General features: G+C 33.4%; 5 protein-coding genes across 5 annotated transcripts; 4 read left to right on the forward strand and 1 right to left on the reverse strand.

Annotated features, from left to right (window-relative positions):
• Positions 1-2,198: 2,198 nt before the first annotated feature.
• On the reverse strand, positions 2,199-5,911 carry LOC106388218 (ribosome biogenesis protein BOP1 homolog). The gene is made up of 12 exons (XM_013828250.3): positions 5,665-5,911; positions 5,378-5,584; positions 5,155-5,309; positions 4,950-5,067; positions 4,501-4,868; positions 4,321-4,423; positions 4,102-4,252; positions 3,869-4,001; positions 3,691-3,797; positions 3,534-3,598; positions 2,527-3,079; positions 2,199-2,433 (listed from the first exon to the last, which is right to left on the reverse strand). Exons 1-12 carry the CDS (start codon positions 5,824-5,826, stop codon positions 2,348-2,350), a joined length of 2,208 nt encoding a protein of 735 aa, XP_013683704.2. The 5' UTR covers positions 5,827-5,911; the 3' UTR covers positions 2,199-2,347.
• A 4,600-nt stretch (positions 5,912-10,511) lies between these two features.
• LOC106385452 (zinc finger protein ZAT4) lies at positions 10,512-11,657 on the forward strand. The gene has a single exon (XM_022695955.2). It carries the CDS (start codon positions 10,731-10,733, stop codon positions 11,646-11,648), a length of 918 nt encoding a protein of 305 aa, XP_022551676.1. The 5' UTR covers positions 10,512-10,730; the 3' UTR covers positions 11,649-11,657.
• Positions 11,658-14,809: 3,152 nt separating this feature from the next.
• On the forward strand, positions 14,810-16,283 carry LOC106386696 (SPX domain-containing protein 3-like). Its single transcript, NM_001315565.1, has 3 exons — positions 14,810-15,102; positions 15,617-15,770; positions 15,868-16,283. The coding sequence occupies exons 1-3, from the start codon at positions 14,896-14,898 to the stop codon at positions 16,224-16,226; spliced, it is 720 nt and encodes a 239-aa protein (NP_001302494.1). The 5' UTR covers positions 14,810-14,895; the 3' UTR covers positions 16,227-16,283.
• Positions 16,284-17,152: 869 nt separating this feature from the next.
• Positions 17,153-19,386, forward strand: LOC106388220 (vesicle-associated protein 1-2). The gene is made up of 8 exons (XM_013828251.3): positions 17,153-17,390; positions 17,506-17,576; positions 17,650-17,731; positions 17,822-17,937; positions 18,031-18,192; positions 18,302-18,352; positions 18,834-18,911; positions 19,019-19,386. The coding sequence occupies exons 1-8, from the start codon at positions 17,342-17,344 to the stop codon at positions 19,133-19,135; spliced, it is 726 nt and encodes a 241-aa protein (XP_013683705.1). The 5' UTR covers positions 17,153-17,341; the 3' UTR covers positions 19,136-19,386.
• Positions 19,387-19,537: 151 nt separating this feature from the next.
• On the forward strand, positions 19,538-21,839 carry LOC106388221 (phosphatidate cytidylyltransferase 4, chloroplastic). Its single transcript, XM_048752697.1, has 7 exons — positions 19,538-19,963; positions 20,114-20,415; positions 20,484-20,674; positions 20,759-20,883; positions 20,955-21,088; positions 21,213-21,328; positions 21,409-21,839. Exons 1-7 carry the CDS (start codon positions 19,700-19,702, stop codon positions 21,498-21,500), a joined length of 1,224 nt encoding a protein of 407 aa, XP_048608654.1. The 5' UTR covers positions 19,538-19,699; the 3' UTR covers positions 21,501-21,839.
• The last annotated feature ends 2,742 nt before the right edge of the window (positions 21,840-24,581 follow it).

A 24,581-nucleotide genomic window follows, 5' to 3' on the forward strand; every position in this document is an offset into this window, starting at 1 on the left:
AATTCTCACTGTACAAGAAATATGAAAAATATATGTCTATATGTTTTTATCTTTTTTTTTTAAACGTGTTTGTATCTTCTATACAAATGCTAGGGACCTTTGTATAATTATAATAAAGATATATAACCATATGTCCCATATATGGAAACATGAAGTGAAATTATATATGATTAATTAAAAGGAAAATGTACGTAGAAATATAAATAAATTAATACTTCTATGCGTAAGTATTTTCCGGAAAATTATATTGGAAAAAACTTATAAAAGATTTTCAACATCCTACGAAGATATGAATTCGTATGATCACCGACCGACAGAGTCAATTTGCTTATAATACAAAAAGAACATGGATATTAACAATCTGCCTATAAGAGTAAACTTCGGTGTCTAGCAATCAAGGTACCATCATGTGAGATTTAGGGTGCAATTTCTCAAGAAATTATTGAAAAGAAAAACAAAATGTTGAGTAATTCCTACATTTTATTTCTTGCAAAATTCACCTAATATATATATATATATAAAATTTTTTACCATTTTCATCGTGTAAAGAAACAATTAACATATCAGACCATGCATATGTAGCTTAGCCAATACGCCACATCTGGTTACTCAAAGACACACTAAAACCCAAGTGTTTGCTCATCTCGTTTATATACCCTGTAAACCATACCAAAACCATCCCATCCAAGCTTAATGAAATAGGACAAGTATGTGGCCATAGAAACAGTTTCCAAATCCATCAATGGCAGCTCCTGCCACTTAGAGTCTAACTATTCATAGATTTTAGCATTAATTATTTTTCAATTATTTAAAATAAGCATGTAACATACCTTAATCGTTTCTAAGAGCACCAGCATTGGAGGTTCGTGGGTAGAGTTCACACGCTTACCCAGAAAAAATATATTATAATATGCTATAGTAATGATCCTGTCTCGCCACGCTCTTTCCGTATGAACCCGAGTCGTCACTGTTCAGCGGGGCCCACGCCACGTGGCGGCCCGCTATTGGTCAATTTATATTTTTTTTTATTTTAAAAAAAAATCAAAAAAAAAATAATAATAAAAAAAAATTCAAATAATGAACCCCAACCGGGGGTTCATTAATGCTGGTGTTCTAACTAACTGATGATAAAATATATTGTTTCAAACATATTGGACATAAAATGAAATGAAACAAAATCTCTACATATTAATTAATTAATTATGTATTACTAATAATTTAAAATTTAATTATACATGTAATCACTAAATTTTAAATATATAAACTACTGATAAAATAATATTCAAAAATACCATTTTACAATATATTCAAAAATATAGAACTTGAGCTCAAACTAATAAAATAAATATATTGCAAGAAAATGTGATACAAATGATAATTTGAAAAAAAATTATCGCATTAACACTATATAATTATTTATGCAAATATAATAATAGACGGTTAGTTATACTATAAATGTTAAAATATGTATCAATAATCATGAAAATCCAATATTTACTTATAAAAAAATTAAAACAAACATCCACATGGGTAGGCATGGACGTTCGGGTATCCATTGGTGTTCGGATCGGGTATTTCAGATTTTGGTTCTAATTTGTAACACACCCTAGGTCTCATTCTATTGAATTTGTGATTACGGGTCGGGTTCGGATATAACACATCTGTTTCGGCTAATTTGTATCACATCATAAACCCCATAAAGTAACCATATATCGTTCAGATTTGGGTTATATTGGATTAGTTGGATAACCCAAAGTAAAATCTAAAATCTTTAAAAACTATAATAAATAATTTATTTATAGAGAATTGGATATATAAGGTACTTATTTAAATTTAAAATACTTATCTTTAATTATCATATCAAAATAAATTTGAAACTTAATATTTGAAATACACATTTATATTTCAAATATTTCTATTGCATACTAATTTGGATATTCAGATCGGGTTTTTCGGATATTATTTCGGGGTTTTTGGTTTTTCAGATTACCCGTTCGGGCTCGGTTAATAACATTTTGAGTACGAATATGTTTTGTGACACTCTACAAGATGCATTTGGGGTTTTCTAACATTTCGGACCGGATACGGATCAGATTTTTTGGTTCGGTTCGGATTATGGATTACAAATATTATGCCAAGCCTACATACAATTTCTAATTATAGTTATATTTAGTGAACGGTTAATAGGTATAAAAGAATTGTGATTTAAATGACCCACTATATAGTACCGGATTTCTCATGTTATGGAGACAAGTCTTACAAATAACTTTCCAATACAAAAAGTTAAGCCAATGTGAGAGGCGAATACAACTTGCAAATGTCAAAAGAAATAGGGCTTGGAATAAACTTAATGGCAATAAAGTTTGATAACTGAGTCACCGCCTGCCGTGAATAGCCATGGCTGCCTTGGATGAAACTTGCAGTCCAAGACTCCTGCCATCAAAAAATTCAAAACCCTTAATATGAATTAACCTCTTAATTTCTTAAAGAATCGAAACACATGATTGACGGAGAATAAAAACTGACCTCCTTTTGAAGAATGGCCTCTTAGAATCTCCAACGGCACAATCAAAGGATTCTCATTAAGATCACTATACACCTTTCCATGGAACACATAAGCTGTTGAATCCTCCGAGCACGAAGCAAACAAGGGATACGAACGGTGAAACCCCACATTGGTAATGTCTTTAGGATGGTTTTTGAGAATCTTGTAAGGTTTCGAAGACAGGTCCATGTCAAACCAACACATCTTCCCTTCTTTGCTTCCAACTACCAGATTATCACCACCAGGATGAATCGCCATGGACGAGATTTCTCTCAACCCTGTCTCAAGCTTCTTTATAGGCTCTCCGTTCTTGTGAAGATTGTAAACACGCACGTACTTTTTCGTGGCGATGATGAAGATGCCACGGTGATTGGGATGGAAAAGTGTGCACACTGGAAGTCCACGCATCTTTATTGGGAGCATTTTTGTTGAATGTGCTGAGAGCTGGTGTATTACAACACCTCGCGTTTCGCCTCCTGGCATGACTGCTGAGAGATAGTCTCCTCTTGGATGCCAGTCAATATACGATAGGTTCTGAAAATACATAATATGAAGGAAAAAAATCAGTTAAAGTCGATGTTTTTAAAACCGGACCAGAAGGTAAACCTAGTTCAATATATTTTTAATATGTAATTTAAAAGTAATGTTAGTAAATATGATAAATAAATATTAAATATAAAATATTATAAATATGAACTAGTTTTTTTTGTTCATATGGTTGGTTTATGGATTTTTAATAGTTTTAATGGTTTTTATCCGGTTCAATAGCTTTAAGATCCAATCCTACTACATAACCAGTTCATGGTCAAACCAATTATTAGATCTAACCCGGCGACGTGATCGGTTCATGGTCTAACCTGATCCAACCATGGGGTCGGTCTTGGTCCAACCATGGGGTCAACGGTTTTAAAAACACTGGTTAGAGTATGATTCCCCGTAATAAAACCGACATTAACTGCAAACAAGGACTTTTAAAGTAAATGTGTACCTTGAAGTGTCTTATCTTGATCCCTCGATATTTCTCATCTGGAAGCCACTTTGCAATTGCTGCAGCTATGATTAACATGGTGCAAGATATACACAAATAAGGAGAGGAGTTAATAATTTTCTTACAAACATGTTGGTGTGTATACTGAGACGCTTACCAGCTTCATCAAGTTCTGGAAGGTTATCTAAGCGAAGCAGCTCTTCAATCCTTTGTTGTTCCTCATCAGTGCCAAGTTCAGTGTTCAGGAAAAACAAATCTACTCCCCTGCAAATGTAAAATGTGATGGTTTCAGAATACGGAAGCTGATAAATAAACTCTCAAAGATCCCAACTCACATGGCGACGGCTAGAATTGGAAAGTCAGGAAGAGGATTCCAGGCAACACACTTAACAGCTTCATCAAACTGCCAGACCTTAAGGCATCTACCAGTCTCCACTTCCCATATACGAACAGATCCATCAGTTGAACCTTTGAAGAACAGAAAAGAAAATGAACACAAAAGATTGGTATCGTGCAAAACAAAAGAAAGCTCAAGAAGAATGAATGCAAAACAGTAAATGATATATACCTGAGGCTATCCACTGGCCGGAAAGTTCAGTGGATATGGAAGTAACAGGTCCTGTATGGCCTTTATACTCAAGATAACATGAGTTTGGATAAGGTCTAAGATCCTTCCTACTAGGTAGCTTAGGCTTCAAAGATTCAGGATCAATGTTTATCTGGAGAAACAAACACACTGTGAGATTAAAAACACAGAGAAAAGGAGATGATCAAATTAAGTACTCACTCTCTTCTTTCGGACTCTGGGACATAGGTAAAGATCCAAACAACGGTCAAAAGACTCCTTAAGTGCATTCTCATAAGCTGGGATGCTTCTCAGAGATGTAAACCTATGCACATATAAATTTTACCATGAGGCTTCAGCTAGCAAATACCAAAGACAACTATTGAACAAAGCTTTACATACCTTTTAGGAATGAACTTTGGACGATCTTCCTCATACATCAACTCATAAGAGGCTTTCTCTTCCTCTGATGGAATGTACTCCAAAGAAGGATTGTAAGATTCCTCGTGTCCTGGAAGTTTTAGTTTGGGTGGAGGAATATAAGTCAAGTGCTTGCTCTTTTGATCTGAAGCTGAATCATCACCCCATAAAAGGTACACATTAGGCTCCTCTTCAGGCTTATCAAACTTGATCAGCCCCTTCCTTATCGCTCTAACCAACTTAACAACTTTTTTGGCTTCCCATTTTGAAGGGATGAACCTTCTCTTGGGTTCCGGTGCACTTGAGAGCGGATGTATCGCATCGTCCCATTTGAACCAGTCAACATAAGGCTGACACCACCACCAAGAGAATCAATCAAAAGGTCCAAATCTTTGAGATAAAGAGCTATACACATAAAACTACAAACATACCGCATATGGATCAAAGTCAGCATGTGGAGCTTCTCCTTTGAGCATTCTACGAATGAGTTTGCTCTCTTCTTTAGTCAGCTCCACTTCCTCATCATTATACTCATCGTAAACTTTGCGCCTAAAGTGTTACCAACTTACATCAGCCTAGTGTTTATTAACTAACTAATATACACCCAAAAACAAACAGAGAAGTATTGAAACAGACCAGTTCTTGGAGTCATCCATAGTTGCAAGAAAAGAGTCAAGCTTGTCTTGTTTCTCCTTCTTGGTAATCTTCTTACCAGTGATGTCATAACCGATATGTTTCTCGTCTTTGTACCATTCCAATGGAACATCCCCAACTGTGTTCCTTGGAGTAACCTAACAGATTTAACAAGATTAAAACTTTTGTATATAATTTCATAACGTTATAGAGGAGAAGCATCCACCTCATCTTCTGACGAATCGCTCTCTTCGGCTACTTCACGTTGCTCAGAGCCTTCATCATCACTCCCATCTTCCTCCTCGCCATTCTCACTATCTACCACTTCATCTGAGCCCTCGTCATCTTGTGTCTCTCTATGAGAATCATCGTCGTCCTCGGAGTCGAAGATGTCGGAGTCGAAGTCATCGGAGTTCAAAGAGCCTGACAAGCTCTGAACATGACAAACACACAGAGTTAACCAAAGAAGGAGGTCGAACGTATGAAGGAGTAAGAGAAGAAGATGAAGAATACATCTCCGTCGTAGTCGGAATCAGTGCCGGAGTCTAAGAGAAGGTCTTCTTCCTCTTTCGAGCTTTTCATTTCCTTTGCTTCTTTCTGGGATTTTGAAGGGACGATATTCCTCTTGGGTTCTTTCACTTGGTCCTCGTTAGCTCCATCGCTCTTCTTCGTCATCGGTGCTGATAGAGAGGTAGAGGAGGGTTTGGTCTGAGGAAAAACCTCTGTTACAGAGGATGACTGAGGAAGAAGATTTAGGGTTTTAGGTTTAATTCATTTGTTTTTTAACTGTTACGGGTCGTTGCCCCAAAAAAAAACTGTCATGGGCCTAACTATTTTAATGGGCTTTCTTCCGCAGGTTCTCTTATATACTCAGGCTCCCATTGGTAACTTTAAACTTTCGCTTTAGAATTATGCTTTACAAACTTTAAATGTGAGATTAAGTATATATATATATATATATAGAATATTAATAGTTTGAAATATAGAATCTGTGAATATTACTTTAGTGTTTCTTTTAATGATGTTAAATTATATTAGTAACGAAAGAAATATATATATGACATGGAAGATAATGCAATATTGATCTTAAAAGAACAAAATAAAAAAAAAATAAGATTTACTCACTAAAAATACTGAGCTTTAAATATAAAAAGAATTAAAAATTTAGAAATAAAATAAAAAGAAAAAATAAAATTATGTTGTGACTTTAGCCATTTTAGAAGGACAATTATTGTTAAAAGTCTGATTTAGACTTGCTTTGTAATTCTCTAAAGCCATGAAAGCTCTAACGCCAATCAAACCCTTAGTTAGAGTATTTACAATGGTTTTAACGTCCATTTCATTTTCAACACTCTTTTTCTAACATTCCATATATATTTTTCCTCATTTATCAAATTTATTCAACACCCACTTTATTTTTGATATCTTCAATAGTTTGTTTAAAAAAAATTCAGCACTCTACCCCACTATTTTTAATTCATATTTTTATATTTTATAATATAATAAGTATATATTAATAATATTTTTATTTTAATTAACTTAAAAACTAAAATAACATAACTTTTAATAAGAAGAATTTTGAGTGTTAAGAAATTATTATTAGAATCCATTTAACAAAAAATATTTAAAACAAGAAAAAACTTGATTATAGTGAAAAATGATGTTTTTTAATGCATCCAAATGAAATGAGATTAATCTATATTTATAGATCATAAAAATACGAATTTTGATATAATTTAAAAAAAGATTGTACAATATTTCTGACATTCAATTTGTGACATGTGGGTAAGCGGGGACACATAAAATTTTATCAACATATTGAAACTTTACGACACCCTTGAAGCCACCTAGATAAGCAACACAATTTCAACAACTTCATTGTAATGTATTCAACGGTTGAAACGTGGTTCAACATCCCCGTTGTGGGTGGTCTTATATTAACGAGCATTTACATATGTTAGTGTGAGAGAATACGGCGAGAAGAAGAGCAACATACACGAATTTACAAGCATAAAATGGAAGAATGTTAAATGCATGTATTATACAATAAACCCAAAACTGTTTTTGATTAGTTATTGAAAAGTAAATTTTAACCGGCTTTACTGGAACTTTATATTGCAATCTCTTCTTTTCTACTAACTATGAACTAGTACAACTTTCGGGTTTCACGCGAAATGATGATCCGATAGCAGTATCGGTATATAACCTCTACAGTTTTTTTTATTTTGATGAACTCTTGTTCAGTTTTAATATAGGCACTTGAAACATTGACTTATGATCCTCAAAAAATTTAAAAATTAATAATACATACAAAAATAAAATTTCTAAATTTTTAAGATCAAAACTTTATATTGCAATCTTTTCTTTTCTACTAACTATGAACTAGTAGAACTTTCGGTTTTCACGCGAAATGACGATCCGATAGCAGTATCGGTATATAACCTCTACAGTTTTTTTCGATTTTGATGAACTCTTGTTCAGTTTTAATATAGGCACTTGAAACATTAACTTATGATCCTCAAAAAAAATTAAGAATTAATAATACATACAAAAATAAAGTTTCTAAATTGTTAAAAGCAAAAATTATTGAAATTGTCTATAAATCATAAAATCTCAAGATCAAGCTCTCTGAATGAACTCCTTATTTCATTCAGTCAACTATGGAAAGATAACTAATATTGAATAAAAACCAAATTTTATTTTTATTTTCCGTATATTTTACGCCTTTTATCAGTTGACTTCATGAAGAGTGTTGCTACTTCTATTCGCTCATCAAACAATTTGATTAATGTGTAAAAGTGATTACTATCTAGGAACCCAATGTTACATGCTGGAAATAAGCAACACATATATGTATGCTTACTATACTTTATTAATAATGGAATATTAATATGAAGTTCTAACGTGACAAGTCAACTGAAAATTAAAAAGAGTGGTGAGTTTTTTTCTTTAAGAGAGTAGCGTAAGTGGTTTGGCACCACCACTAAGGATGTGACTGGTAACTATCGTGGAAACAATAGGAACGGATAGGAAATGAATGAGTAAGAATAAAATTTTAGGAATGATGGTTCCTTATCAAAATTAATGAGAAATTGATTTGTTCTATAATTCTCTACAAATAAAGGAACGAAGAAGAATGAAAAGAAAAACATATTCCTCGTGAATGGTAAAAAATTTAAGGAATGTTAAGGAACATAGTGTTCCTCCTCATTTTCTTGGTCACCTGTCACACCCAAACTCATGCCATCGAAGAAGAATCGCAACTTTAACACTTTGCGTATGTGAATTGCTTCCACACCATTGATTCAAAAGATCTCTAACTTTCCGTTAAAAGTCATTGTGTGTTAAATTACCTTCCTAAGTAAGTTCTTTGAGTATATTTATTGTTTTTGTAACCTACAATTATGGAACGTTTAACTTTAACTTGATTCTAGATTTGTGATCTACCATGCACTTTACAAGTAAAACTACAACTTTTTTTACCTTATGGATGATTTAGTCTTCGAATGATCAGTTCAATGAATCCAAAAAGATCACATGATCGCTGTGTGGGTTGTTTGATCACGTTTAGTACAGTGCTACCAGAAAATAAAGTGAGATGGTTAGGTTTGTTTTAAACCAAAGGCATAAAATTTAGTGGGTCCATGGTTAAATGTGTTTGCAGCGTAGAGCATCATTAACCCTTGAACGGGTTCTTAGGCGAATTTTTTTTTCATTATTTTTTTTTTATTATTTTTTTTTAAAAAAAGATTAACTAATCGCGGCCCGCCACGTGTCAATGGGGTCCGCGAACAGTGCTAAAACCGAGTTAGAAACGCCCCTTACAGAAGAGCATTAAAAGGTGATTTTTATTAAAACTGTGGGACCCACCTCTTAAGAACCAATTTAAGAGGTGGGGTTAATGCTGATCTTAGTAGATAATACACTTTCAAAAACAACTAGCTCACATCTTCTATTGTCTACTCCTTTTTTGTTTTGTTAATCTTTGGTTTAAGTTTAATGGACTTGAGTTGGTATATTTGATTTGTTGAACAAGAACGTGTGGCAGTGTTATTGATGAAACGAAAATTATGGACACTTGACTTTTTCTCATTGTTTTGTAGCTTTGAAGATCCAAAATCAAAGGAGAAAACCAATCTTTTTCACAATTTTTGGCATTCCTAAGCGTCTTGATTCGAGTGATTAGTGGAATTAAACTAAGATTATACTAAGATTAAGTGGGTATTAGAATCATGCTTGCTTATAACTTGCTAAGAGACATGGTCACTTGACAGTTGGCTAAAACTGAAAATTTAATCTATTTTTTGTTACATTATAGAGATAAAGTTACTGGTGGGTGAGGATATGTTTTATAACCGTCGTTAAAATTAGTACGTGGCGGTCACAAACCGAAGAACTGACAGCCCATAAAGTGTTAAACATTCTTCCCCTCGTTTTTGGACAACGCTTTGTTCTGGTCCTGTGACTCGTTACAACAACAAGAAGGAAAAAAAAAAAAAAAAGACATCACCTTGTACAATACCAAAAGTGCCCTTAATAGATGGGTAAGTTAATTAATTATTTTGCGCCAAAAATAGACAACTTATAGTGTCTGAAGGTGTTAAAATATAACTTTTGCTATTTTTAAGAAGGGTATTACGGGAAATGTGAAGATTAGTTTTTTTTTTGTTGTTGTTTCAGAAACGGGCAAAGCTCGCATGTTACATTGTCCGTTCTTCACCCTTTCATGGCAAACGCTTTGAAAGCGCGGATTTATTTTTGTTTTTTTTTTCAATTGACAAATATTTAGTAAATGTCACATTTTCATATATTTGTATTTTATTTTATAAAAGACTTAAAAATTTTATCTTTATTTATCGTATTTCATTTTAAATGACTATTTATGTTAAAAAAATTAAACTTTATTTTTTTAATGAATTAAGTTGGTATAACTCTGATAAATTAATTTTATTATGGGGTTAATATTTTAATTAAAAAATTATATACTTTTAATAAAGATTTATACTTTTCAATAAAAAAATTCAATTATTTTTATGAATGCTTAAATTATATTAAGAAAAGAAAAAAATAATAATTAAAAATAGATGAAAAAAAATTATTTGAACTTGGACTCAATGGTCCAAAGGAAAAAAAAAAGGTGAGAATTGAATCTGATTTTTTAATAGGCCCAAATGGCCCAAGATAGATTTGATTTGGGCTGGATCCAAAAATAATGACCCAATATAGATTTGTTATTAATATTACTTAGTTGCCCTTAATGAAACATGCAATGTTAGTGAAGGAAACATGCCCCTAAGGTAATTATGACAATAGAATCCTGCTTTAATAGTATAGATTATTCAAAAGAACAAAATTTTACTCTTTCTTTTTTCCGTTTTTTGATTGAATTAATTAATGGATTTTATTGTTTTTTTTTAAGTTTTAATTTCTCTTTTTAATTCTTCTCTTCGTCTTCTTATTAGTTCGTTGGCTGTAGAAGCAGAACGCTTTTGTTACCTACTCTCCTTTTGTAGCTTCTCTACTTCTTCTTCTCTCTTTCTTTGTGAGAGATAACTCCAAAAAAGCTTTTTGTATTGAAGATGGAGAGACACAAGTGTAGGTTTTGCTTCAAGAGCTTCCTCAATGGAAGAGCTTTAGGTGGTCACATGAGATCTCACATGCTTACCCTCCCTTCAAAACGTGAGCTTTATGAATTAACTGAACGGCCGAGTCAACTCAGTGAGGAGACAGAGTCCGATGCTTCGTCTTCGTCTGATGAGGAAGAAGAAGAAGATCATGCGAATTGGGGAGAGTTTGAAAGCGAAACCGAGTCCTCAAGGATGAATCCAACTCGGAAACGTACCAAGCGAACTAGGAAGCTCGGATCTTTCGATTTCGACGACTTCAAGAAGGTGAGAACGAGTCAACCCGGTTGTGAGGTGGGGACAGAGCCGGAACATCACAGCTCAGAAGCTTCTGACACGACGACGGAGGAAGATCTAGCCCTTTGTCTCATTATGCTCTCGAGAGACAAGTGGAAGCAACAGAAGAACAAGACGATTGTAGTAGAAGATGATGAGACAGATCATGAACGTGAAGATTACAAACCGAGCAAGAACAGAGGAGGAAGAGGAAGAGGAAGATTCAAGTGCGAGACTTGTGGTAAAGTGTTCAATTCGTATCAAGCATTAGGAGGGCACAGAGCAAGCCACAAAAAGAACAAGACTTTCACAACAATGACGACGTCGACGAAAACAGAGCATGAGAAAATAGAGTGCGAGAAAGTTCACCAATGTCCGATCTGTTTTAGGGTTTTCACTTCAGGACAAGCGCTTGGTGGTCATAAGAGGTCTCACGGAAGCAACAACGTCGGATCAAGGAGAGAATTGTCTGTAAATCAAAGTGTTCCAAGCGTTAAAGAAGAAGAAGAAGTATCAGTGAAACAGACGATGATAGATCTTAATCTTCCTGCACCAAACGAAGATGATGAAACCTCTGTCGTGTTCAATGAATGGTGAAAACGAAAGGTAACAGCTTTGCGTGATACGAGTTGTCACTTTTTTTCTTAAAAAAAATATATATTATTCTTTTTGGTTTGATCAAACTCTAAAAACAATTTTATTTTTATGGTTATATATTTTATTTGTTTTTGTTATTATGGTTTATATTAAAATGCAACTTTTACATGTTCTAACGCCAAGTCTTTCACTACTAGCCTCACTTCGTGTTGGCCTAAATCACAGACCATTGAATTGTGATTAGTGAATAGAAGAAGAAAGTGTTTCTATAAAGTTATTCACTTGTTTTAGGTAACTAAATCATATCAGTTCTTGATTTAGGTATTACTGTACAATTTTAAGAGCTAGAGAGTGCCCACTCCATCTATCTCTTTGGCCTACTATTAGACAAAAAAAAAAGTCAAATCTAAAAAAAAGGGAAGAAATCAACTTTAGTTTCTATATCATTTTCACTGTAGAATCAAATTTGGCCTTATGGGTTTTGAACTACCACCACATTAGAATTATTCTTCACGTATACTTTATTCTTTAGTTATGATTTGGAATCAAAACTAATGTTCATAGTCGCCACCCAATAGATATCAACAAAGTTGTGATTTCAAGTGGTTGTGATGGTTCAACTAGTCTTATTACACAGTTTGGTGGCTACTCACTAGTGTTTACAAAGAAAAAAATCATTAATCCATGATTTGTTTGGTGGCTATTGGCTAATCACTTGGGTTTAGTGTTTACAAAGTATCACTAATCTATTTTCATTTTTAAAAGAAATAGAATATTCAATGGGACTTTCTCTTTGTTTGGTAAATTTTCAAGAATATTTCAATATATATATCGAATGATTACGGTTTTATGAAAGGAACGGACTAAGCCTACCAAAAACGTTAGTATAAGTTTTCAAGGGTTTTATTTGTTTGTTATTAAATCCTTACAACTTTTCTATGTCTCAAATATGTAAGTCGATTTTATGCATTTGCTTTGCCAGTAGAGTAGTAGATCATGTCCACACTGACACGAACTTCCTCTCTATACTTGTCTACGAAAAGAGCGAACACGCACAACAACAACAAAAAAAACGCTATAATAAGTTATAACGGTGGGGTAAATTACTTTATTTAGCTTAAGTTTTATTTTCATAAGATTACGTTTTCATAGAGTTTTAAATTGTTATAAATGGATAAATATTCATTTTCCAATTTATAATTTGATTTTATACGCACACAACTGGTTTTGGACATATTTAATTGCAGAAAAATCCAGTAGATGTGATACGTTCATACTAAAGAACTAAAGAAGTCCGTGAAGGGGTCACTCTTTGTAAAGCTATGATATGTAAAAGAAACTCATACAGAGAAAGGTGTCAAATGTATATAACAAAAAATGAAGATCGCATGCAATGCAAAGAGGTAACCACAAGTAAAGTGAGATAACAATAACATCGCATATTTGACATCTGGTAACAAAAGGAAGTATATGTTAATATGTTACAAGTGTTTTTCTTTTCTGAATGTATATACCCAACCCAAGTTGACTAGGTGAGTCACGACAACATGCATTTCAATATACAATCTGGAATTGTGGATCGATGGATTAATTCCCTTTGATTAACGCTTGTCATATTGGAGTTTTCTTTTTTTTTTCCCGGCAAATCATATAAAGTTTAGAAGTTTTTATCTAGACAAAGTTACACGATAATGTCCGTATCTATTGCTTATGATACATCATACATTGTTATGGATTAGACTAAGACACCAATTACGGGGATTGGATATACGGGTAAGATTTGATTATGAATACAAATTTATTTTAAATAGGGATTCTAATTTCTAACGAGTGGTAACGAAAGTTCATCGAAGACGTTGCATGTCTATAAGTCTATTTTGCAGGTTCCATACATTTTAGAAGTTTTCTTGAGCCGAACACGAAATGCAAGAAAAAGTATATGGTCAAGACTCAGGAGTTTACATTTTCGAGAGATAACTGAAACATAAACTACAATATTAACGAACATTATGTTCTTTCCTTGTTACCAGGATCTAACTATGCATTTTAGGACATGCCTATGCAAAACTTGGTAATTTGTATGCTATGATGTTTTTTCTACGCCATGCTTTTTTTGGGGTAAAATAAGACATGCTTTTATACAAGTGAATCACGTTTTCTTGTATACCTAGAGTATGCTTTTTACTTTTTAGTAACCGGAGAAATATGTACTAAATACTAATCAAGGTTCATATAGTGATGAACGATAAAGTGTAGTCATGTTCGTTGGAGTTGATTAATTATTAATATGCAACTGAGGAAATACTTACACAAAAAAACTATGGAAACAATAAAGATGAATTACAACTAAATTTAGTTTTTAAGTAATAAAATTTCATCAACGTGTGGACCTAGAAATCTAGAATGAGCTAGTATCGGGTCTTGAATGGGCAAGTTTATTGAGTTATTGTAATGGGTATGCTAAACCTTTAGTTTTTGCTACGAAACACACATATGCTTGATTCTCTTGGAATCTTTGAAATCTCTTTGTCGAAGGACTTCACGAAGATCTACGTGACTACCATTTTTCAAGCACATTTTAGACTTGTAGTCACTTTCATCTCTAATCTCACAAACGTCCCGGCAATTTCTTTCTTTCCTTGTGCACGACGGTCTCTCAACGACGTGATTCACGGTCACATCAACAGCATGCATTCAAAAATAAACAAACAGAATTAAATCAATATAGTAAAAATATTGTAATTAAGATCAAGGAATCAGCCTCACATTCTAGAGTTTATACCTTGAAAAGATAACATAAAATCAACAAGAAAACATGTAATGCCTATATACCAAACATACTCTAAAAGGTCCGGTCAAAAGATAAGAAACTCAAAATTATATATGTTACATAGAAAATGTAAACATAAGACTCAAACAGAACTTGAAACCGAATATGCTGAGGATTTTGTCATCTTTTACATCAACAGCAACAATAATCTAACTTTTATTTCATATCTTTAATTAGTACATGCCACATTTCACAACACTTGGTCACGCCAAAGCTAAGCATATCCTCTTTCATATTCTTTTTTTTTTTTTGATTAACACCTCTTTCATATTCTACTACTGTATTACATAACCACTATTTATAAATCTCTATATTAACTTCTTCCTCCTCCAGATCTCATTATAATACATTTCTTTCTTTTTTCCAGTTAAGAGAAAGGATATAAACTTAAGATACACTGCATAATATTGTATTTTGATGAAGTTTGGGAAGAGGATTAAAGAACAAATACAAGAGTCGTTGCCGGAGTGGCGAGATAAGTTTCTCCGTTACAAAGAACTCAAGAATCTGATCTCTTCTCCAGATCCGGCTGAAATTATCTTCATCGGTTTGTTGAACGCCGAGATCGATAAGTTTAATGCTTTCTTTGTGGAACAAGAAGAAGATTTCATCATCTACCACAAGGTATGATAACATATCATTCTTGTTCACTTTATCATCAGAATTGACTCGCTACAATGTGTTTTAACTTTTGAGTTTTTAGCCAATCACTGAGCTAACTTTCCCACTATTAAAAAATGTATGATAAATAAATCATTTAATTGGTCGTTATATACTATAACTATATTTTATCAAAAAAATATATCATTGGTTGCTAAATAAAATACTATATTTTATCAAACTATAAATGTGAAGTAGATAGGAAATATTCAATATAGTGAGAATTAATTAATTTTATTATATGAACATCTTTGGAGGATTTTAATTTATATTAGTGTGATTTATAAAGTAATCCAACAACTTTTAGCAATTCATCGCTCTATAATTTTCAGGACAAAACAAATATTTAATCCATTTTCTTATGTAAGTTAGGTGTTACCATTGGTTTTTTTTAACTAATGGTTAATTATAGTACTAATTTACATATGTTTTAGTTTGAACTAAAAGTTTAATTAATGTACATATTGTACTTTTGAAGGAATTGCAATATCGGATTCAGAGATTGGTAGAAAAGTGTGGAGACAATGATGATGAAACGTTCAGAGAGGAGATTGATGATATCAGAAAAGACATTGTTAACTTCCATGGAGAGATGGTACTTCTCGTTAATTACAGCAACATTAACTACACTGGTAATTAAACTTAATTACTGTTAACCAATATTGAGAATCTTTACTTAAAGTGTATCTTGTCGGAGAATTAAGGAAGAAAAAACATTCTATCTAACAGGATTAGCTAAGATTTTAAAGAAGTACGACAAGAGAAGAGGGGGAGCATTGCGATCACCATTTATACAGAAAGTTCTTCATCAACCATTTTTCAAGACGGATTTGGTGTCGAGGCTGGTGAGGGAGTGGGAGACGACGATTGACGCGGTGTTTCCGGCGTCGAATGCGGAAGCGGAGAGGGGATATGAGCGGTCTGCGGCGGTGAGTTCAGCGGCTGCGGGAGAAGGGATATTTAGGAATACGGTTGCGGCGTTGGTGACGATGAGAGAGATGAGAAGAGGGAGCTCTACGTACAGTGCTTTCTCACTTCCACCGGTTAATCTATCCGATCCAGATGTCGTTCTAGGAAGATGTCGTTAGACCAGACGGACTATGTCACTGTCTTAATATTTCGTATTTTAATCAGTCAAGTTTTGCGATATCACGTCTCAAAAAAACAAGCAATGTTCATGGCCCATGTTGGAAGTAAGGCAGTAAGTATGCAGTCAAAACCGTTGATTAATGTGAGCGGAAACCAAAACTAATCTTTACTTTCTCTCAATGCTTTATCAATATCAATATATAATGTTGTTGTTCGACTGATACATATAGAGACAATTAAAATTCTCTGCCCGGTAAAGTAATTAGTTAATTAGAAAAGATGGATTATCAACAAGAAAAGTGTTTTGAAGTCAAATTCGAAGAATATTATTCTCCATTTATTCAAAAACACAATATTAGTGGAGTCTTTGTATATACTTTGAATACCTGATCATGTATAGTTTAGTATTTTTTTTTTTTTGGTTTAAAGATTGGTTTATGCCGTGTTTATGTTTGTATATAAACCCACTATTGCAAAAAATATTTTGCAGATTAATGAAAATGAAAATGAAATTGTTTACTCATAAACATTTTTCTAGCTTGAGTTTCAATTCTGCTTGCTCTGATGTAATTACTTAGACCATAATCGTTCGCTATATTTTTCACTCTAAAATAGAATAATTTTATAATAAAGTTACTTATACTCTAATTATACTTTATTTTAAAGTAAAAAATAGAACGATGAACAAAAAAATAGTTATATATGGTAAATTCATTTTTTACTATTATAGAGTGAAAAATAGAATACTATTGAAACATTTTTATTCAAAATATAGTGGAAAGCATAATGGGATTGGAGATGACATTTTTTGAGAATACTCAAATAATATTTTTTGAGAATTAAAAAAGATTAGAGAAAGCTAAAATGGGGTCGTGGTTTAGCACCTCGTGTTCGCCGGTCAAAACTTTTTAAGAAACGCATTGCATTAAATGACAATTATACCCCCAAGATTAGTGACGCGCCTTGAATCAGAAGAAGGGCATATATCGTCTCAAGCCTTCAAAATAGACGCCAAAACTCTCTATCTATCTCCGTCCACGATCGACGACGACGACCACCACCACTCTTAACTCTAAACGATTGAACCGGTTAATTCGCCGGCGATCTTATCAGAATGAGTAACGCGCTTCTCGACATCGACCCTATCGACCTTCAATTCCCTTGTAAGCTCATATACATATCCGAATTTTCAATGATCTTCGCATGTCTTCCTCCTCCTTATAGATCTGCCGTTTTCCCGATTAGTTTTGATTGGTTGGTTTGGTGATTTGTACGTAGTTGAATTGAGGAAACAGATATCCTGCTCTCTGTATTTGGCTAACAAGACGGACAATTATGTGGCCTTCAAGGTGAATGAATCCTTCTCAATTTCGAAGATTATCTTCTGTGTAACTTTAGGTTTTTTCGATCTTCAATTGTTAGGTTAAAACGACGAATCCAAAGAAGTATTGTGTGAGGCCTAACACTGGCGTTGTTCATCCGAGATCCTCTTCTGAAGTTCTTGGTTAGATTGGTTTCCTCTGTTATACTGAGAAATTGCAGTTACTAGTTCTGAGATTAAGTGTTTGAATGATTGTTTTCTTTTGGGAACTAGTGACCATGCAAGCGCAAAAGGAAGCTCCTGCTGATTTGCAGTGCAAGGACAAGTTCTTGCTTCAATGTGTTGTGGCTACTCCCGGTGTCACTCCCAAGGACGTTACTCCTGAGATGGTATTGCTTCTAAATGGGGACTTAACACTCTTGTTTTCTGAGACTTAACACTGTGTTTTTCTTTTTCTTTTTTTTCTGATGAACGCGCTGCAGTTTAGCAAAGAGGCAGGGCATCGAGTTGAGGAGACTAAATTGAGAGTTGTCTATGTTGATCCACCACGACCACCTTCACCCGTTCATGAAGGATCAGAAGAGGGCTCTTCGCCAAGAGCTTCTGTCTCCGACAATGGGAACAACGCTTCTGACTTTACTGCTGTAACTATACACCTCAGCTTCAATATCCAAGAAAATAGAACGCTTCTGGCTATGCTAGGCGCTTCCTTTTCTAATAATCCTGCTCATTTTCTTGTTTGTATTTATTTAGGCTCCAAGATTTAGCGTCGACAGGCTTAAACCTCAGGATAACCCTTCTGAGGTATTTTTATGAACTTTCTGATCTTTTGTACAAGCTGAGCTACCTTTGCATCTGAAAGAATGTGCATGAGTATTAATTCTATCACTGCGGAATTATCTTTTTCTGTCAGGTCTTTTATAGATGCCTTTTTTATCTTATCCAGATCATTCTGCTTATTAGGAATTTAATGGCTCGCTTATTGTACTATTTGTTTTTAAGCTTGTTAGACCAAGAACTCTAATCTTTGTGTTTATCACCGTAAAGACTTTTACCTTGTTTTTTTGCTTTGACCAATCTTTTATGTAGAGTTTGGTACCTCAATACCGTGGTCTAGAGGAATAAGGTGTCTTCTGATGTTGGATTTTAGCTTTCCACTAATCAGTTTATGCATTTGCAACAAACCTAGTAGCTACTAATTGGCAAAACTTACCGTTGTACTTAGGTGATATGGTCATTCCTGTTACATTTAAAAATTGATGACTATCGACTTGTGTGATTTCAGGCGAGAGCGCTCATCACGAGGCTCACCGAGGAAAAGAACTCTGCGGTTCAACTGAACAACAGACTTCAACAAGAATTGGTAAGGAACTTTCACCTGGTCCCGTGTATCTTTGAACTACCACCACCTACAAATTTGATAAGTCTTAATGAAGAAACCATTTTCTTTTGTTTGTTTTGTGATTGCAGGAGCAGTTGAAGCGTGGAAGCAATAGAAGTCAGAGTGGTGGTGGAATCCCGTTCTTGTACGTTCTCCTAGTGGGACTTATCGGTCTAATCTTGGGATACATTATGAAGAGGACATGATCGCGCTGGAAAAACTTTTTTATATACCACAAACCCACATCAAAAAGTGGCTTCGGCAAAAACACACCAAAAGACATGAAAAAGAAAAATCAAACTGTGTCAGAATGACATTCAGTCCTGTCTTATCGTCGTCATTTCACCTTTGGTTTTGAATCTTAAACCTAGTTGCGTTAGAGGATTTGATTGTGTTACAGTTTTCATATGACTTAGAATTTTCTTCCCCTTTTTCAACTTCCGAAAGACATTCTGTTTCTGTGTGTTCTCTCCTCCTCTAACTTGTCGTCTCCGTTTTCCTTGTAGACACAAATCCTCGCTGAACAATAGCGTGAGGATTGTAAGACTCTCTACCTGAGCAAGAAGGTTCTAAACAAACCGCTAATTTCACCTCATACTTTTTCCCAGTTACTACTTACTACAATACAAAACTCGCCGAGTAATTCAGCTTGTCACAGACACACAGATACACAGATGTTCCGACATGAAGTGATTCAGAGATTGTGAGTTTCAAACAGAACACTTCCTTTTGTTCGGTCTTAATTTCCGTGTGTCACAGTTGAGAAAACAATGGCGTCTTTTGCTAGAGTCTGTACGTACAATAAGCCTGTACCGGTATTAACGACTTCTCTCTGTATATGCTCATGCCGTGTATCCACTAAGAAAACCCTAAATCTCCCACCTTTCTCCGATTATTCGAGCCTACGTGTGGTCCGTGATGCCAAAACCAAACCTTTGTTTCGTTCCCGCCTTGGTAGAATTTCTGTTGAACGGCGTTTCCTCACGGCCGTTACTCGAGCTGAATCGAACCAGCTTGGTGATGACAACTCAGAGGTAAATAATAACTTTATATGCTCCCAAGAATCTATTTTAGATATAAAGATTCAATTTTTAAGTTTAGTTTACGAAATTGAGGGTAGTCACTTTGTCTGATCCAATGAGGCTTCGTCTCTCAAAGTTTCCATCTTTTTTTTTTTTTGCTAGGGAGTTGATAGAAGAATCCAGGATTTGCAGAATGTTGAAGAAGAAGAAGAGAAGCAGAAGAAAGCAAGCCAGCTTAAGAAAAGAGTCATCTTTGGTGTCGCCATTGGATTACCTGTTGGAGGTGTTGTCTTAGCTGGAGGATGGGTTTTCACATTAGCCTTGGCAGCTTCTGTTTTCATCGGTTCTCGTGAATATTTCGAGCTCGTTAGAAGTAGAGGCATAGCTAAAGGAATGACTCCACCTCCTAGATACGTATCTCGTTTTTGCTCGGTTATATGTGCTCTTATGCCCATACTTACACTGTAAGTTCAATATCTCTTGTTCCTGTTAACCATTTTGACTGCTTCTTGAGACTGAGTTTCTTGTTTAGGTACTACGGTAACATTGATATATGGGTGACATGCGCAGCGTTTGTTGTTGCAATGACTTTGTTAGTACAGAGAGGAAACCCACGTTTTTCTCAGCTTAGTAGTACAATGTTTGGTTTGTTTTACTGTGGTTATCTCCCTTGTTTCTGGGTTAAGCTTCGTTGTGGTTTAGCTGCTCCTGCGCTCAACACTGGCAAGCTCTCTCTCACCTCTTTTTCTCCCCCCTTTTATATCTCAAAAACATAAAGATCTTTGAGACTTTCTCCTCCTTTCTTAGGAATTGCAAGGACTTGGCCAATTTTTCTTGGTGGTCCACCTCAGTGGACAGTTGGACTTGTGGCAACGTTGATTTCATTCAGTGGTGTGATTGCCACAGACACATTTGCTTTCCTCGGTGGCAAGGTAAACAATAAAGCTTTTTTTTAACTAGTGAAACCGCTCTCAATCTGAGTTTAACAATAGAGAAGTTGCAGGCTTTTGGTAGGACACCTCTGACTAGTATTAGTCCCAAAAAGACATGGGAAGGGACTTTTGCTGGATTTGTTGGCTGTATAGTCATTACCATTCTACTCTCTAATTCTCTGTCTTGGCCTCGATCTCTTTTCAGGTTACTTAGTTTTTTATCTCTCTATCTAAACTCAGTTTCTTTTTTTTTTGTAATAAAAAAAACCTCAGTTTCTTTCTTATCATCTCTCTGTTTGTAAATACTTTATTTGATTTGTTTACCTCAGCTCCATTGCTTTTGGGTTTATTAACTTCTTTGGGTCAGTCTTTGGTGATCTTACTGAATCAATGATCAAACGTGACGCTGGCGTCAAAGACTCTGGTTCACTTATCCCTGGACATGGTAAGAATCTCACCACTTAACATACTAATACATAGATCATTCACAGCTCCTCTTAATAAATCTCTTTGTCCATGGTGCAGGTGGAATATTGGACAGGGTTGATAGTTACATTTTCACCGGTGCGTTAGCTTTCTCGTTCATCAAAACATCCCTTAGACTTTACGGAGTTTGATGATCTACTGTAGCTTCAAGAAAATTTACAAGTGGTTCCTCCGTACAATGTAGCTGTGAAAAAGAAAAATATGGTGCAGTGTTCAGTGTTGTTGCCATTTGAGAGATGCAGAAGACTTGTAGGAGGTGAAAAGCAGAGCCTATGTGACTATCTGGTTCAGTGCAACTACCGGTTTGGGTTTGGTTAATGTTTGACAGTTGAGTTGCCAAAGAAAGTCAGGCTTTAATTAGTAATTTATTTTTGTATTTATAAGAATTTAGTACTCCATATATAAATGTGATAAATTCTTAAGAACTCTTTTTATATTTAATGAAGAACTATATGATAGTTTGACCTTAACTATATATTACACTAAAATTATTACATGATTAACGGCCGAATTGCAATTATTTTGATGGTGATGGGTCTACCACCACTCCACCATTGACGCTGTTCTACAAAGACAATGGATTTGATTTTTCATTTATTGTTTCTATTAAATGAACCTTTTGTTATAAAATACTCCTAGAGTTTTATCGGTGCGTCCGAACGGGTATTAGTTTTCATTTTTGAAATTATTAATATGATAATTAGTTCTCGTGATTGATGATTAAGTTTTTTTTTGAAACTATATAATAATTTATTTTCAATAAACCAATAAATTAATCTGATAATTTAATCCATCTCCCAATTTTTCTTTTACTTGCGAAGTCGATTTTTATATTTTATATTTTTCTTTAGTAAATAGAAGATTACAATCTTTTAAATATATTTGGTAGCTAAGTTTTAGGAAATTTTGAATATACTTTTCTTATGAAAACTGATATCTAACATTAATTAGAGTTTAAGTAAAAAAAGAGTGGCATTTGTTGTAATTAAAAGGTAGTTTAAGAGTTAATTTATATATTTACTTTTGTTTTAATAGATTAGATTATATTATAAGTTAGAATGAATATTTCTGGTATCGATTCGGTTTGGTTCAAGTATTTTATATATCGGGTAGGATGGGTAGATGATCTATTTATTATTTAATCATTTTTTGTTCAGGTTCAATTCGGGTAACTCTAGTTTCAGTTCGGTTCGGATAATAGAATTAGAAATCATAAAATACCCAGAAAATTTTGGTTCTCATTTTGTTTCGTCTCATGTTTGGTTATTTCGAGTAGTTCAGGTAGTTTAGGTTAAATAACAAATATTTTGGATAAAATATCGAATAATAATGATGATTTAGATTTAAAAAATTTGGATATACTTTGGATAAAAATATCTCGATAGTTTCAGATGCTTTTAAATAGTTCAAATATTTTATAATAATTAATATTTTATGTATTCGGGTATCAGTTCGGTTCTCGGTTCGATTCGGTGATTTTGGATATATAAATTTTGGAACCATTCGGTTATTTAAAAAAATTGGTACGGTTTCAGATTCGAGTATTTTGGTTCGGTTGTGGTATTTTTGCTCATGCTTATTAAAAACCACTAGGTGGGTTGCCCGCACTTGCGGGTTTAATAATTTTACAAAAAATTATAAATAAATTTATTATCAATTCAAAAACTATTAGAATCAATTATTTTTTTGCTTTTAAAATATTTAATAATGAATTAAATTTTTAAATTTTTATATATAATAATTTGTTCACTTTAATAAAATATATTTTATTAAAACAGATTTGAAAACATTCATATATACATAAAACTAAATACATAAATTTATATTCATTCTAAAAATATTATGATGTAAAATATTTTTTGGATAACATATATATTTTAAATCTTAAATTTTTTTACTTTTTAAATACATTAAAATATAATATTTTAGGATATCAACACAAAATATATAAAAATTATCTTTTTATTTGTAAAATACATTTAATATTTAGATAACTTTTATTATATCAATTTAAATGAATTATCTGGTTTAATAAATTTAAAATTCGTTTTTATTTATGGCTAATTTTTATATTATTAATTTTTAATCAATAATCTAATCTAATAAATAAATTTAATAATTCACTAAGGGTAACAATGACTTTAGCCACTCTAAGTTTTAACGTAAGAGCTCCATTATAAAAAATTAATTCGCAAATAATAGTATAGATAGTAAATGAATAAAATATTTTCAAATTTAATATTAAAAATATTACAAAAGTTATATTACATAGGAGTTTAGAAATTAAGGTATATATACAAAACACTTTACTAAATTTAGATCACTAAGAAATAGAAAACTATGGATTGTATGTGTTAAAAATAGAATACATTACGATATGATTAACATATTTAAAATCTACCGAAAACAGATGACCTCAAAGATGCACTCAATATCTTTGAATTACTTTCATCGTATATATTACGTGTAGATTTTGCTGACGTTAAACAAGGAAGTCAGTTCAAATATAATTATTGTCGCTGATTTCTATAGTTAATAATAATAAAAAAATAGTAAACAATTTCTGGAAGAGAGAACGTGAAAGCTCTGGTGGTCACGCGCTTTGAAAATTTGGTGTGATGCAGATTCGAATTTGGATCCTTTGGAGATGCACGAAACGCCTTGACCACTCGACCACAAACACGTGGTTATAGTTAATAATCAATTTAGGAAATGTTATTGAAGTAATTAATAAACTTATCTTTCATTAGTCGTTGTTTATTATTAGTAAATCTTAGGGTTAATTTATTATTTGTAATTCTGTTTTAATAAATTAGATATAAAAACTAAAATGAGGTATTGAGAAAGGAAAGTCAGAAAGAGTGACTAAAAATATGTAGGGTTGATAGAGAATGCGTTGTTCCCAAGCAGACTTTTAAAATCGTGTGACGAAAAAAAGTAGATTAATTTACCTAAAGAATCAAAAGATAAAGAGAGATGAGAGAACGAAGAAATGATTGGGAAGAAGAAGATATTGGTGGAGCCAAGATATTGGTGGAGCCATGGAGCGAGAGCATCAGCTTAAGATTTTGTATCTATCAAAGTTTATTCCTTTCTTATGAAATGCCACATTAATTTGTATACTTTAAACCACGTTCTTTAACATTTTGTAGAAGTGTAAAACTATGGAAACAAAATTATAAAACACTGTTTGTAAAACCACATGCTGTACA

The sequence above is a fragment of the Brassica napus genome, chromosome C3 (genome assembly GCF_020379485.1).
Source record: "Brassica napus cultivar Da-Ae chromosome C3, Da-Ae, whole genome shotgun sequence".
NCBI lineage: Eukaryota > Viridiplantae > Streptophyta > Magnoliopsida > Brassicales > Brassicaceae > Brassica > Brassica napus.